Source organism: Rhynchophorus ferrugineus, unplaced genomic scaffold, assembly GCF_030347505.1.
Source record: "Rhynchophorus ferrugineus isolate W39M unplaced genomic scaffold, kcgeb_rfMv2 rfM3, whole genome shotgun sequence".
Lineage (NCBI taxonomy): Eukaryota > Metazoa > Arthropoda > Insecta > Coleoptera > Curculionidae > Rhynchophorus > Rhynchophorus ferrugineus.
In genome coordinates, this window is record NW_027472582.1 from 10,648,551 (window position 1) to 10,664,777 (window position 16,227).

Here is a 16,227-nt window from a genome sequence, read left to right on the forward strand (position 1 = left end):
TATGTACCTTTATATTAGTCTAAGGCAGTTTAACAGCATACCATAGTCTATTAGCTTACACAAAAGGCATATTTATGACCTATCTATTAAATCGCAGAAAAGGGCTTGTTCATATTGAAATACATTTACGAAGAGATTAAAAAGAGTCGAATGTCCTACTTTGAATTCGATATCAACACATTTAACTAATGCGAATCGGGTGGCAAAAAAGGGTAATATATCCAATAACAGTTTCATGTTCACACCTCACTTACAATCATTAATCACCTTAATTATAAAATGCGTTTATTATCCGAAAGCAACATAACAGAAAAAAGGCAAGCCGGCTTCGTTGGCCCAGTGATCAAAGCGACAGGACGGTTCTCCTACCACTGCGATAGTCGAGGGTTCGAATCCTGCTGCGGCGTGGATGTACTTTATGTTTGTAATTGTAATTGTAATTGTAAATGTCTTTAGGCAACAGTGGAGAATCCGACAAGGAATAACCGTCCCAGTTACGCCAGTAGCCAGGCTGGGTATGACCGAACGTCTTCTGGGATTGTCTCCAAGTTGGGCACTGGCCAGTCGGTAGGTTTAAAGGATCGCGGTTCGGAACCCACGTTAAACTCTAGGTCCAATCCAGATAAATCCTCGATGGTAACAAGGATATATTAAAAAAAAGAAAGGGCACAGATAAATAAAAATCTTGCTATGCATTTAAGGCATGCAAATTAATGCAAATTACTAAAAAAAATACTAAAAAAAATTCCCCTTGAGTAACAGGAGTAGCGGTATTAATCAGGAATATTGTAATTGTACTATTTTTGCAGACATCAGAAATGAAGTTAGAGTTTCATTCCCCAATAAGTGGTTGTCTGGTAGTACATTCTAGTGTACACGAAGGGAAATTCTTCTTTTACTGATTAATAGAGTCGGCTGAATTAGCCCTATTCTATTTCCATAACACCTGAATGTATTTTCTGATTTATATATTGAGTTTTAAATAAAAATAGTTAAAATACCGTATTTTGTATTTTAAATACACGGCCAAAGATTATTTGATATTTTGTACCCAGCTCTGGTTACTCGTTAACTTTATGATCTGGTTGACAGATTCCTTCACAACATATCCATAAAAAGTACTTCCGTTTTTAACTACCGTTTTTTGAAAAACCAATTAATACGTCGATCGGATAGATTAAGACTAAGTGATGTTCTTATAATAGTTGAGCATATAAAGCACGCATATATACATACAAACTTGTATTGATTTTTTTTTCAATGATTCACCTGTAATTCTTATACTATATACACATAACCAGAGGCGCCTTGTTGACATTTTTATTGCCCTCAGGTCAGCGAACTGTTATAAAGCTTCATTATTTTTTCAAGAGGGTACTCTAACCGACGTACGCTTCAGTCAATTTGACTAACAAATAAAAAAAAATACCGTAAAGTTGAAAGTAAGAGAGAAGATGTGTCAGAAGGACATAAAATTAGTTATGTTGGAATTATATTTATTTTTAGATCTAGTGATTTTCCACATAAAAAACACACATACATATATTTTTTACATACTAAAATTCTAGTCTTTGTTAACTGAATTTGGTAATCTACCTATTTTTTTGGCAGCAATTCGTAATCGAACGGAGCAAAATCTGTAGAATACGGTTTTACAAGATTTTCATTTGATAATTTTCAAATATTTTTGGCCGTAAAAAAATATTAACTATTGTTGTTTACTTTTTAATGAAATAAAATATGAAGGGGATAACGAAATGCTATATTATATTAGCCATCTTTGGTAAAGGGCTTCGAGTTAACCTCATCATCTAATAATAAGAATGTTGTAATTTCTAAGAAAAAAATCGTAGAGCCTCTTATTGAACTTATAGTGATACTGAACTTTAAGAATATGCCCTAACATTATTACATCGTTTCTAAATATTTTATTAATGTTATTATTGATTTATTTTAAATTTAGGATGAATTATGGACAAAATCAGAGGCTTTGGAGAGTTTAGTCAAGATGCTCAATCAACCTGGTACTTGTGAGTCGTTGGAATCGGGTCCAGCAGCGCTGTTGTTGGAAGCTCTCTTCGCATGCCATCATAGAGATAGACTGCATACATTGGCGGATGTAAGTAACTATAACAAAATTCGACATCGTATTCTATATAAAATAATAGGTTGTTTAATAAACTTTGTATTTGATAAGATACACTATTTATAATTGTTGTTCTTGTTCATTGTGAAATTCAATGAGTTTGTATTTACTAATTTGCTAATAAGTTACAGGAAATGGACAAAATAATATCAACACCTGGCATAAATAATATTTACTTGTTAATAAGGCGTTAAAACAACTACAATTTTCGCGGAATAGATTCGTAGAGTGTCTAAATAGTTTTCAAGCAAATGTTGCTCCATTCTTATGGTAAAACATCCACTAATTACTTCAATGATGTTGGAGATGAAATTATACTCCCAACTCTTTGATCTAATACTCTTCATAACTTAAATATGAATATATTCTTCACAGATGCTTCTGATAAGTAGCGAGTATCAACGATTTCTCATCTTTCGAAGCCTGAGAGATTACACATTTTACTGACCGATTGTTTTGACTTTCGTAGAACAAAATGTATAATACGCAGAAATATCACCTACAAGACTTGGCATGTAAACTGAGCAATATATATTCGTTGCATTATTTATATGGAAGCAGTGTTACTAACATATAACGAGATGTACTATATTGCATTGTGTTTATCCACTGTACATATGGTGCATATGGTTAACTTATTTAGTTATTACAATAATTATTATGTACATATTTTATTTTAGAACGTGTTTTTTTTTGTGTTAAAAAACTAAGTTTGATAATTTTTTACTTTTTAGCGAGTTCCTTATTTATTTTTTGAAGTCGGTTTAATTTTTTTGTTAAAAATATTTTACTTTTCTCTTTTTAGTATTAGATATTTACTTAATAAATCACGCAATTATATTATTTAATATTACACTGAGTAGGTCAAGTAAAGTTGCAGCCTGTATGAGGAAAAACGGGAATCGACGAACGAAAATTCAATGACAGCCGTGAAAGTGTATTTCAACAGTCAATTTTAGAATAATATTATGTATTTGTAAAAAAGTTTTTGTTATAGAACGACAGAATTTATGGAACAACCTACTATGCAGTTGGTTACTAGTATCGAATATTCAAAATATATTATTTTTAGGATGCCCTATTGAGTTTGGTTGGCGGACTCAGAAAAGAGATTTTAGAGGAATGCATTCCGAGGCTGTCCTTGGGAATATGCAAGATGGGAGCATCATCCGGAGTGAAGCTAGCACTCGCGGTAATGAAGAGGTTGCCGCCAAAAAAGGTTCAACATGAAGTACTGGGGAAAGGTTTTGGACATCGCACCCGGGAAGGTTCAATTCAGTTTTACTGTTTAGTAGTTGTCATGTTAATAATAATCATTAATATGCCCTTCATTATTTGCCTATATCTCATTGTATTCTATTACTTTCTAGGTGCACTACAAGTATTAATGGCCTGCGCACGATTGTATCCCAGTGTTGACGTGGAAAGTGACAAAATAGCCGAGCTAGCCTCGTTTGCCTTGAAGGACAGGCGGAGGAGGGTGAGACAAGCGGCCCTGGAGACGTTAGCGGCAACCGCACAGTTGAAATCTCCGAGCGAGATTTTGGAGATCGTTAAGACGACAATTCAGAATTTCCCAGAGTCTGATGATATATTAAAAATTGTCAGAACAAGGTATATGATGTTTCGTGATTAAATCGTATTAGGTGATGGACTTAACTCGTAGTGTTGTTTTGGCAAGGAAACTTTTCTCTTGTATTTGTATTTGAAGCAATTTACAAGACGACGATTGCTGGATACATCAGTATTACCGGTATTTAAATTGAGCTGAAATCATTTGTAATGCTTATATACATTGTATAAGTTGGTGTGGTTTGGTTAGCTTCAATCTCTATACTATCTCTGCGCTATTCATTAATTATATTACTTTCATGTTCTTGTAATTTACTAACCTTCTTTTATGTTTTACGCGCAAGATATCCCATGTAAGAAGATCTATGGTGGTCATTGGATGCAATTGGTGTTTCTATGAAGTGTATTTCTTTCCCAGATATCACGTAACATTTCAAAACAAACAAAACATCAAAATAAGTGGTATTCGATAATCTCTGGAGTATAGGAAGGTTTAGTGTTTCAATTATATTTATCAGAAACTGCAAATAAGCATTGCTCTACCGAAAAATGTTTTTTTTATTGCCTTTCGCAATTTTACAGCACTTTTTTCAGTCTACAGTAGTAAATTTTACTTTATTGATTCCACTAAATACACAGACTGAATTTGAACATGATGTTGATGGTTGATTGAAATTAATTCATGACTTCCTGCGTTTGGCATTGTTGTATCACGATGATTTTCATCCTTCAGGAAGGACACAATGTTCTTTCTCCTTTATTGTTCCCAAAGTTTTTAGGGAATTTTTAGAAGTCTTCATTGGATAATTCCTCCTATCGTTGAACCTTGTTGGGTTAAAAGTTTTTCATTATGTTTCAGATGGAAGTCATCACCTTTAAAAAGTTTAAACACATTTTCCCGACTACATTATGGCTTCCATTAAAATATGATTACTTTCTATCAAAAATAGTGAGATAAAAGTCACAGCAATAGACTTTACTTAATATATTATGTCCTATGGAAAGGTTTGTATTATGTCCTATGGAAAGTATTTAATAAAGTACAAAATTAAATCAAAGTAATTGTACAAAAGTATTCATCAACATACACAAAATATAAAAATGTAAGGAGCACCAACAGCTACTTTCAACTTGTTTAACAATCTTCGATGTCCTCTTGAGTTAGTTGCTGCATTACGCACTATTATGCACTACGCTGCATTAACTGTTACCACGCAATCCAATTTGGAATATGATCTTTCCCAATGGATAGTCTGCGTAAATTACTATTATCAACTCTCCAACCAAATAATATTAGCAACAGTTCCTCGGAGAATAGTTTATGGATGGTAACAACCGAATGACAATACTAAGTGATACTAGGCTCTTTTGAAAATTGTACCTTTATTGGAATCGGAATTCTCTTGAAGAGATAACTCGTGAATATTTTCGTTCGGTGATTTTTTACGACTTTTGACGCGGATGATCAAGACAGGGGTACATTAATAAACTTATTTCGACTTTCGTCGATGGAGCCATATCCTTGGCTACTGGGAAACGTTAATACAATGAATGTAATCGTGGCTGCAGTTCGCTGAGGGACAAAAATCGTCCAAAATCAGTTGATGGTATTCATTAAATGATACTGCAAGATCGTCATATGATACTGGTTGATCGTACGTATTCTAAAGGGTAGACAATCATGTTTTTACTACAAGTATTTAGTTAAATACGAAAAAGAAGCGATAATGAAGGATTATTCTTCATCGTGACAATAGAAGCTCTGAAATATCAACTGAAACAACCTATTTGACTGTCCAAAAGGTCGAATTGTTTGCTCATCCTCCGTACAGGCCTGATTTGGCACCAACTCTTTTTTATTCCTGTATGTCCAAAAAAGAATTGCGTGGCTAAGTTTTTAAAGTGCTTGGAGAAGCCTTTGATGCAATCAGAAACCATGTTTGAAGGTTTGGTCTCGGGAGTGGAAAAAGTGTTACAAATATTTGTTCAAGCACTTGCAGAAGTGTATTGATTATTATGGAAAATACTTTGAAAAACAATAGAACCTTTTTCTTTAATAAATTACTGTCTTTTCATTATTATTTTTATAGTAAAATGCTACGAATTAATTTCAACACTTAGTACATAAAGCATGACAAAATATCTTGTGTTTAAATCAATTAGATTTTTCGCTTTATTTCTTGTCTCGTATTTTTTCATTGTGCAGATTATCGAGAAAACAGTTACCCTCTGTAGACCTAGATGGTACTGTTAGATATTCTTCGCCCATAGATCAAATCGAAAGCGACTGGATATCCGGATCTCTAACTAAAACCAAGTTCACGCTATCATCGCCTTTATCATCCGCATCCTCGAGCTGTGCTTCGGGTGCTAATAACTATTGGATGAGTAATCCAAGACAGGAAGAAGCCGCATCTAAATCTTTCGACGTAAGACGTAGTTCAAGAATAAATAAATACATGCACTCTATACTCTCGTTATAGCACCCTTCTTGTTTATTTAATCACGTTTTTAATATAGCACGGTATTTTCTTGCCTCATTCCGGTAGGGAATGGGAACACTTTGTATGAAAACCCACGGTAAAATTATTCAAGCAATCGACGTCACAATTGTTGAACATGCGATATCTAAAAGTATGCGGCACCATAACTACGGGAATATCGATCAATTTTCTTTCTTTCGTGTCTCCGTCTTTTCGTCTAAATACCAAATAGGTTAGTTTAATATTTATTGTGGAATGCTGTTGTGTAAATTAATCGCCATCAGACCCATTTCGTTGGAAAGCGTCCTTTTGGTAAGTTATGTGTGTTAGATGCCCGAATATACTTCAAAAATAAAGGTACACTTCCAACTATTACCGACTATCAGATAAAAATAGAATGTTGTACCTAACAATTAAATTTTGAAGAGAAAATAAATCATTGTGGTTACTTGAATCAATAAAGTGGACCGAGTTTTCGTCTAAAAATCTATGAATAAAATGAATAAAGTTATTTTGATGAAATATGGAGATTAAATATTTCATTGATATTTTTAGGACGAGACATTGTCAGATGGTGATAAAATATGGCAAACGGATACAGACGTTAATCCAAAAAATGAAACCGTCTTCAAAGGTAAGATAAATATTTTATTTGTGACGTTTTTTTATTAGTTTATTAGTTAGTATACGAGGGTTGTTTAATAAGTAGTTTATTGTAAACGAATACAGAATCGTTTCTATTTTATTTTTGGTGGATGTAATTTTTTTACACTTTTCTTTCTCCGTATCTTGGATAAACCATGTAAAAAGTAAGGTTTCTCTGCTTTATTTTGTGTTGAGGAAATAAAAAAGTCTGTGGATGTAAAAACTGGTAAATAGGATGAATGTTGCAATACTTTCAATGTGAATTCCATGATTTTTGGCTTTAAAACTATATAGATATGCACTAGATTTTTATTTTGTTTCACTTGTTCGATTATTTTTTTAAATGATGACGTTTTCTCTTAGTTTCTTTCCTCAAAAAGTATTTCTTCTATGTCTTCGTTTTAGAACTCAGCTGCTGTACAAATGAGTTCATATGCATCTTGAAAAACATCAGTCCGGTATGATTTTACCATTTTTTGGAGCCAGTTGGCTTTCAAAAGCCTACAGTGTTCCATTTACAGTTACATATTAATATAAGAACCAGCCACGATTGTAAAGAAATAGTACCAAAATAAGAAAAATTATTCACTTTGTGACTTTCACTTTTGTGGAGTTGTTCCAAATATAGGAAGCACAGTGCTAGATATGCCACATTAAGCCTCTTAATTAAGTATTTTGTTACTGTCATAAACTTTTTCCACTTCTCTTTAAATAACAATAATATCTTCTTTCACTCAATAATAAAGTTGAAACCTGCGATGAATCTAATTCAGACTAGCATTTATCTAGTGAGCGGCGATGCTTATTAAAGACAAAATATTTTGGTGGTACAAACCTCTTTGATTTCCAAGAACTGAATCATCTTGGTACAAATAATTTATCTTTTTCAAAGACAAATGCCTAGAACAATCATCTTAATTATTTATTTTAATATACATAATATGAACAGTGGATAATATATTTTTATAATAATTAAATGTACAACGTCATTTAAGTCAGCCAGAGTTAACTTGATATTGTGATGTTTGACTCACTCTGTTTTTGAGATTTGATAGTTGGTTATAAAGTCCTTTTTTTGAACTGTTGATTCGATCAACAGGATAATTAAAAATGGATTGTTAGTTCTAACATTTACTTTATAATTCAATATAGTTTAACTCCATTTGCACCCATTTCAATCATCAAATTTATTAAGGTGGTATTCAACAAAACAATGTTTTAATACGTGAGAAGGACTAAAAGTCAGAAGGAGTTAAATTTGATTCCTATTACCTTGGAGTTTTGCTTCCAATTATCCCAAAAGTTGCAATAATAATTTGTTTGTATATACTTTTTTATCACACATAATAATCATCCTCCATAATAAAATAAGACTTTACATCGATCTTTTCTTCAGACAGGAACATTTTTAGTAGTGACATATTACCAATTATCAAATCATACTGAATGAGGAGGATGCTCTATAGCTGCGATGTGGAAATTTTCTTGGAAAGTGAGAACGTCTCCTCGTTTAATTGACAGTGACGGTTTTACTAAAAACTTAATTTTCGGCATTTAACATGCCTACAGATTGATGGTAAATTCAAACACTTTCTGATTTTCGTAAATTTGTCGAAAAATACTTTCACTGTACCTTCTAAGGACCCAGTCTTCAGTTCGAATAATTATAATTTAATGAATTAAGTAATTCAGTTTTTTTTTCTTGCACCATATTTTCACCGTCTTCTTGATGTCTAGTTAAAATATGTTATCCAGAGGAAAAATGGTCTTTCTCTTCTATAACCTTGGACTGTTGCTTTCACTTGTTCTAAAAGTTACAATGATAATTTAAGCTTGTTTGTTTTTGTTGATGTATCAGTTTTGGGCATTTCCCACCGACGAAATCCCATTCACATTTTAAAAAATTAAAAATCCCAGTTCGCATGACTCCCTACTCTCTTTTTTTGTGATATTTGATTCATTGTTAGCGTGTCAGGCATCTATTGTGCTAATAGCTTGCTATTTTTTCTAAAATTTTCAGTTCCTCTACTTCTACTTCTACTAAAATATGAACGAAAAAATATTAAAATGGCGTTAAATATTTAGTAAATTTTTTGGTGACACACAAATTTATTGAACGACCTTTTTCTTCTGCATAGTTTAAATATTAACGACGCCTAATTGTTCTTAGTGTGTCGTGTAATTAATGTTGCATTTGACTAATATTTGTTTGAATAATGTAGGCGATAGAAATGTCTTGTTTTCGTAAATTTCTGGAATATAGTCACGCGACCAGTATTATAATTGATACGCCCGAAACAGTTATAAGACATTGATTTTTGTAATCTCTAACGCCCGCATATAATAGAGTGCCCGTTAAGTTAGTAAAGCTGATGTTCTTCAGAACTAGTTAATATTTAGTCTGGTGCAACATGCAAGTAAATTTAAGTATAACCATCAGTAAATCGTCTCAAGGTGGTGAGTTTATCGACGTCGATGCGTATATTTCACCGTCTTTCGTGTGTTCTAGGGCAAAGAACCGTGTTGCGGCCGATGTATATTCTGCAGTCGGATCTCGCGGCACTAGATCAGGGACGAAGCAACACCAACAGACCTCACGATCGTGGGCGATCGTTTTCACCACCCAAACATCACCGGGGACAGTATCAGAGCGGGGTTGTGGAGGCCGTGCCCGTGCTACCTCTGGTCGCTCGTCAAGTGAATCTAGGTGAGGACGGTAATCGGATCTCCCTGTAATTTCTATCTGTTTGTTGTTATTCCAGGTCGGTCCGATTCCAATTCCCGCCTACCGTACACCGACAATGGGAATGGGATTTTTCGACATCACGACGGCAGCTTTCGGAAAAGTTTCTCCTCGGATCAGTTGTATTTCGGAGAAAAACTACAGAAATATGAACCGTACTCTTATTCGTTGTCGAGCAGATCGTCATCAACTTCCACAGGTATATGTTTTCAATAGATGTTAGTTTTTACTGAATATATATAACAATAATCAATGCTATAATTATTGTGGACAAAAAGATAAGAATAACTTAAAGATGACTTAACACCGATATCAGTCCATTATTCTGGCAGAAATCTATTTAAAAGTCACACATCACCAAATCTGGTGAATGAGGACTGTGTTTCTGCATCTTGATGAATTTATATTCGGTTTTCTTGGCGAGTGGAATTGTCTTGATGGTTTTACTAAGAACTTGTTGATCTTCTTGAACACCTTCTGATTTTCGTAAATATAACAGAAGATGTATTGTGTGCAACTTGCAAGGACGCAATCTTCACTTCGAATAATTAATCTGATATTCTGCGTATTGTCCAGTAGCTGTACTGTTTCTATTTTGCTGTGATTTAGTAACTTTATTTCCTGTTTTAAGCTGAAATCTTGGATAGCTTCGTAAATCCATTTGATTTCGAGGTCATCGTGTAGTTTTTCTTTGGTTATGCAGCGACAAGCATTGGTAATTATTCCAAGAATTTTATTTTGGCGTCGCTGGATTACTAGTTGGTTTGATGTTTTACTGCAACAGCATATTCGAACCCTTTAAGTCCAAATAGGCTTTATAACTGACTGACAAACTTTTTTTTTATTTTAGATCCAGTTGGGAGTATCTTAGTCAGTATCAGTTGTTTGATTTTGAGTCTAATCTGTTCTGCTCTTTGTCTAACGTGATATTTTCTTTGCATACATGAGTCTCAATCTTGTTCAAATTCTTTATATTACCTATAAACTAGAGTTGTCCTTTGTAAAAAAAATTACACTGCTAATGTATCAATATTGTATAAAAATGTTCGTATATCGATATTCGTATTATCGATAATATTGATATATCGATATATTTAAAAAATTTGCTATCCTAACCATAAAAAACAATATTTGTAACCACTAAAAGTACTCGTACTTAGTATGAAGAAATACCGACTTTTCTTTGTTTCCAGTATTGCAATTTTATATCAATACATCAAAATTAGAAATATCGCTTAAACATATCGATATACCGAAAATATCGATATATAAACCGACTATAAACCGTAATTAACAAGGATACTTAAACGGTCATTTCAAACTATTCTCACATTCATATTCGATCTTTCCTTTCTTGAAATTGGACTAAATTATTATTATACCAAAGTTTTAAATTAAATCGTATATTTTTAACCGGATTTTTTATCATCATCATCATTCCAAGCGTTCATTCCTAATAATAATTTTAATAGCATTTCAACGTATTTTAAGCCAATATTGAATAATACATTGAAGGTCAAGGATGTTGACCTTTACGGACTGAAATGTTAAAAAAAGATCCATTCGTTTGAATCACATTAGGCTGACCTCTGTTCAAATTCAAAAGACATTTCTTAATTTAGAATAATTTGAATATATCATGTTGTTTAATAAGTTTTGACATTTGAAAAAAAACTCGGTTTTATGCTTTGAAAAACATTTTATAGTTTAGTATACAATTCAATATGCACTTATTCTCATTATCTCTTAATTTATGTGATTCTGAAAGAATCTCAATACGATTTCACCTTTTCGTTAAGCGAAAATAATATTCCATGTATGTCTGATGTGATAACAGCTGGAAGTTAAGGAGAGGTAAATTTGGAGAATAGGGTGGATATTATAATAGTCCGCACTTAATGCGTTGATACTACATATCCTAGATATAGTATGCCTACATTTCCTAGATAAGTGAGATTGTATTTCTCACTAACTCATACTTGTACACCCCGCTTGTCTAGAAGGTCTTAGTAACTATGAGAGTTTGTTCTGTCAGTTTGGCACTGATCCACGAACAATTTTATGTTGTTAGCTCTAAGAAAATGAAAGTTACACCTTGTTGGCTGATCTCTGGACAACTAATTTACATTTTAGTCTAGGTCTAGTATCTAGGTACTAAATGACTTTACGAACTTCCACTACATCTTTCCTATTTTTCCACTTTTTTTTTCAATGTTCTCATATCACAAACTCACTTTTCTACTGTTCTAATTAAAGATAAAGTTTTTATACATTTTTGATACTGAGCTATGAATTTATTTTTGTGCTAGAACTTGAAAAAAACAACACGAGTTTTATACTGCACGACGTTCATTTTTTTTGCACTAGATAAAAATAACGTGACACGCCAACTATGAATATCTCCAAATTTATGAATGATTTAGCAAATGTACACGACACCTGACACGTTGTCCATAAAAAAGACGAGCCTAATCGCGACATCTGTTATCGAGCCACAACACCATATCGTATAACCTGTTAACCAATAGAATCATATATAATATTAATTATGTTTTGGTTATGTTTTTGTAGGCTCATCAACTAGAAGTGGATTTTGGAATCGATCTGGAATACCGATTCCTATATCTTCCGATTCAAAACTGAAGATTAAACATATCCCATCCAGCGGATTACCGAATACTGGACCAGTAATAGCTAAAAGGTAAGTGCTAAATCGTTACTAGGGTATTTCGACAACATTTAAATTGCAATAAAAATAGTGAGATATAATATAGACAAAAGATAGTTTTATTATAATTATAATTAAATATATGGTATATCTTAAGAATCAAACCTAAATTTCTATTAGAAATCAAACTTTAAAAAATTATAAATCACAATAATATTATCATTAAATAAATTTTAGTTGAATGATGAAATTGAAAATAATATGTAACATGAATTCATATATATTTTTATTCTGATTTTTTTATGTATCTTAAAGTCTCCTTTTACCAACTAAAGGTGTATCTGGACTGGACTAGGCTCCGAACCACGGTCCAACTTAGAAATCATCTCAGAAGACATCCGGTTTTACCCAGTCTGGTTACTGTCGTGACTAGATTCATTTCCTTGTCGGATTTTGTACTCACACCTTATGGATAATCACAAAGATAAATTTACGACTATGCCTCAGCAGGATTCGAACCCGCGATTATCGCAACGGTAGGTGGATCGTCCTGTCGTCTTTACCATTGCGCCAACCAAGCCTATTCAGATTTTGGACAATATTTGCTGACGGCTACAAGTAATTTTTATAATACTATTTGAATATTATTTTTATTTTTAACTATTAGGTGATTAACGCAAACAATACGAGATAGTAATATTATACGAATAAATATGTAAATAATAATAATATTTACATAACTTATAACAATATATTTGCATCTCGAATAAGGAGACAAAACTATAGCACTGTTATGTCAAAAGTAACAAAAGAACTAATTAATATTTTCGATGTAACTTCTATGTATTACCATCATGATTTAAGAAAATATCAGATAATTTTAAAGTCACAGATAGTTGAGCAGAGGAGATTTTTTGTGTTAGGCTGCTGGTGGTTTTGAAGGAAAGACAGAACTACAATTAACTTCTGAGAAAATTCAATAATATAAGTATTAAATTGATCGAAGAACAGTCAACCACCGAACCCAAATTGGTCCGAATTATATTTTTTAACATGACAATGCTGCTGTTCATACTGTGGAATTTGTTGATGACTATTCTAACATATTCAAATTTTAAAATGTCAGCTTGGTTGGCACAGTGGTCAAAGTAACAATACGGTCCTCTTACTGTTGCGATAGTCGCCGGTTCGAATCCTGCTGAGGCATGGTCGTAAAGTTATGTTTGAGATTGTTTAATATTTGTGATTGACCTTAGGCAAGAGTGCAAAATTCGACAAGGAAAATGATCCCAATCACATAACCAGACTGGCTACGAGTGGCTGATGTCTGGGATGCTCTCCAAAATTGGCCACTCGCCATTGGGTAGGCTTAATGGGGAAGACCGTGGTTAGGAGTTAGACAGTAGGTCAAGTCCAGCTATAGTTCGGTCATGTTTTTGAGAGATAAATCTACTGTTTACTTATAAGTGCCGCGTAAAAAATTTATAAAATACTTTAAAATGTAACAAAATCAGTTTATAAAATGGGAGAAAATACAGACTAATATTATAAGTTTCAAATTTTTTATAGTGTAAAATTGACACACAGAGGTCGAAATATAAAAATATGGTCAAAATATGAGATTTATAATATAAAAGCCGATATAAAAGAGAAATTAAAGTCGTATACAAAAATATAGTTAATAATGCAAAATATATTACTTAGATAAAAACAATAAATTCAAATATGTCGGCATGGTGGCGCAGTGGTAAAGGCGATAGGACAGTCGACTGTTGCGATAGCCGCGGGTTTGATTCCTGCTGGGGCATGGTTGTAAATTTATGTTTGTGATTGTCCTAGGCAAGAGTGTAAAATCCGACAAGGAAAATGATCCCAGTCACGCCAGTAACCAGGCTGGGTAAGACGGGTGTCTTCTGTGATTATTTCTAAAGTTGGTCACTCGCCAGTCGGTAGGCTTAATGCTGAGGACCGTGGTTCGGAGCCCACGTTAAACTGTAAGTCCAGTCCAGATAAAACCTCGTTGGTAAAAGGAAACTTTAAAATATAATAAAAAAAAAGTAAATATGTTCTAAGGTGAAACAAATTTTTTGATCACAATAGTAATATAATTAAAAAATGTATAATCCTTATATTTTGATATACAAAAATACATCGTATCAATTAAAAATTAATTACTACAGCTTTACAACATCGTATTTTTAAAGCGTTTCCAGTAATTTCAGTGTTTCAAACGTTGAAAACTTGTATATTCTTAATCAATATTGTATATTTAAACGCAATCCAGACAATCATAAATCATTTGTTTTTTTTTTCATCGACTTCATTATACACGTACGTATTCTAGAATTCTTTTTATAGTAGATTGCGTGCTTATTTAAATTTATTTTGTCCATTCTAATTAACAGTCCCACTTTGGTTTAAAAAAAGGCGATTATTTCGTTTGATAAATATGGTTTGTCGCAAAAATAATATGTCAAGTGTTTTATACCAGGGTCGAGCTATAATTATATCGAGCTAAATATATACGATATATGTGTTATTGGAGATATGTTATACTGCGTTGAATATATATAATGATATGATATACTACATTACTAGAAAATAGGAAAAGGAACCATGCAAATCAGCTTTATGTATTACAATCTTGCAAAATTTTCTCCAAAAATAATAACTTCACCGATTCTTGGTGAACTAAACATCCTTGGCAGGTGTTTTCTCGGGTCGGATGATGATATTATGGCTGTCGGATGGCATTCGAGCCAACGCTTTTTTGAACATTTCGACTAAATCGTTGTTCTGATGAAGAAATACCTGTGGTTCTTGGACAATAGTTTTCTTCACCGTAGAACTGTGAGCACCGCGCCTATCAGTTTCTGCACCCGGATTGCACAGAACAGGTGGTGCAAAAGTTCCACTACCATTTTGATTGGACGCCATCTTGGTTATGTGACGTTTAGTTTACTTTCGTTTTAACCATTGTGTTGTGTAGATATCCAAATTTTATTTGTATTTATAAATTATTTTAACGTATCTGTATTTATTATCAATCGCGGTTCTGCATCAAAATTTCGTATAACACTTTCCTCGTCCGTGTATTCATTAGGTGATAACGTATTGTTTATATTTTCTGGATTATCGAATTAAGTGACGACAAAACAACATTGATGATTATTTTTAAGGTTATAGGTAGCAACGTTAATGAATTAACCGTTTATGGTAAACTAACTAATTATGGTAAACACTTTGCTGTAGCAACAGAATAAATAGTCCCTAGTTATGAGTATAAATACGCATAAGAAATTCTTTCCTCCCGCCGTTATAGAGGGCGCGGGTGTAGTTCACACATGGAGTAAATGTTTAACTTTCTTCCTTGTTATTAGGGACGAAAGTTTCGACCGAGGTATGAAAAAAAAAACTCTTTTTTTGCAAAAACTATTTCGTTTTAAGGAAATGAATACCTTTAAAGTGATAAAATTATCACGATACATGCAAGCACCTAATATAATTACAAGAAAGGAATTTGCTCGTTGAAATAAACATTATTAAAAAAATTAATTTGTCTTACACTTTTATATTGATCTGCCAAGTCACCGGGCAAAACTCTCAATACAATGTTATTTATGTTATTTGAAAAACTTGTCCACTTATGACCGGTGCGGTTTGTTGACATCATTCCTGGCCCCGCTGATAGTAATTCCGAAGCCGACGCTTCAGGTCAGCGCGCCGGTCAGAACAAATCAATGGCGCCTAATTTATACGATGGTCCGCTTTTTCTGCCAAGAAAACGTTACGGTGTCGCTCTGCCTGTTGGGCGCCGCTCGTCAACACAAACAAAATCTTTTGCCGCCGCCGATCCATATGACCCGCGTCGCCGGCCATGTGTAGCAGCGCGAAGATCCTCAATCCCTGGGGTTTAAGGAAGGACAATCCCCTACACCTGATCCTGGGATTGTGCGATTACTCGTCTTGT

The 16,227-nt window shown here is 33.3% G+C and overlaps 1 protein-coding gene and 1 long non-coding RNA gene across 2 annotated transcripts in view; one reads left to right on the plus strand and one right to left on the minus strand.

Moving 5' to 3' along the window:
• LOC143193518 (uncharacterized) overlaps positions 1-16,227 on the plus strand; it is a 47,444-nt gene that overhangs the window by 18,393 nt on the left and 12,824 nt on the right. The window contains exons 6-13 of the mRNA XM_076399768.1: positions 1,964-2,119; positions 3,219-3,414; positions 3,517-3,760; positions 5,925-6,147; positions 6,757-6,835; positions 9,356-9,553; positions 9,609-9,788; positions 12,161-12,290. Of these exons, the coding sequence (XP_076255883.1) occupies positions 1,964-2,119; positions 3,219-3,414; positions 3,517-3,760; positions 5,925-6,147; positions 6,757-6,835; positions 9,356-9,553; positions 9,609-9,788; positions 12,161-12,290 (1,406 nt within the window). The remainder of the gene's footprint in view (positions 1-1,963; positions 2,120-3,218; positions 3,415-3,516; positions 3,761-5,924; positions 6,148-6,756; positions 6,836-9,355; positions 9,554-9,608; positions 9,789-12,160; positions 12,291-16,227) is intronic.
• LOC143193532 (uncharacterized) lies at positions 1,966-15,909 on the minus strand. Its single transcript, XR_013005045.1, has 2 exons — positions 15,823-15,909; positions 1,966-2,127 (listed from the first exon to the last, which is right to left on the minus strand). It is a non-coding gene; the product is annotated as an uncharacterized LOC143193532 (long non-coding RNA).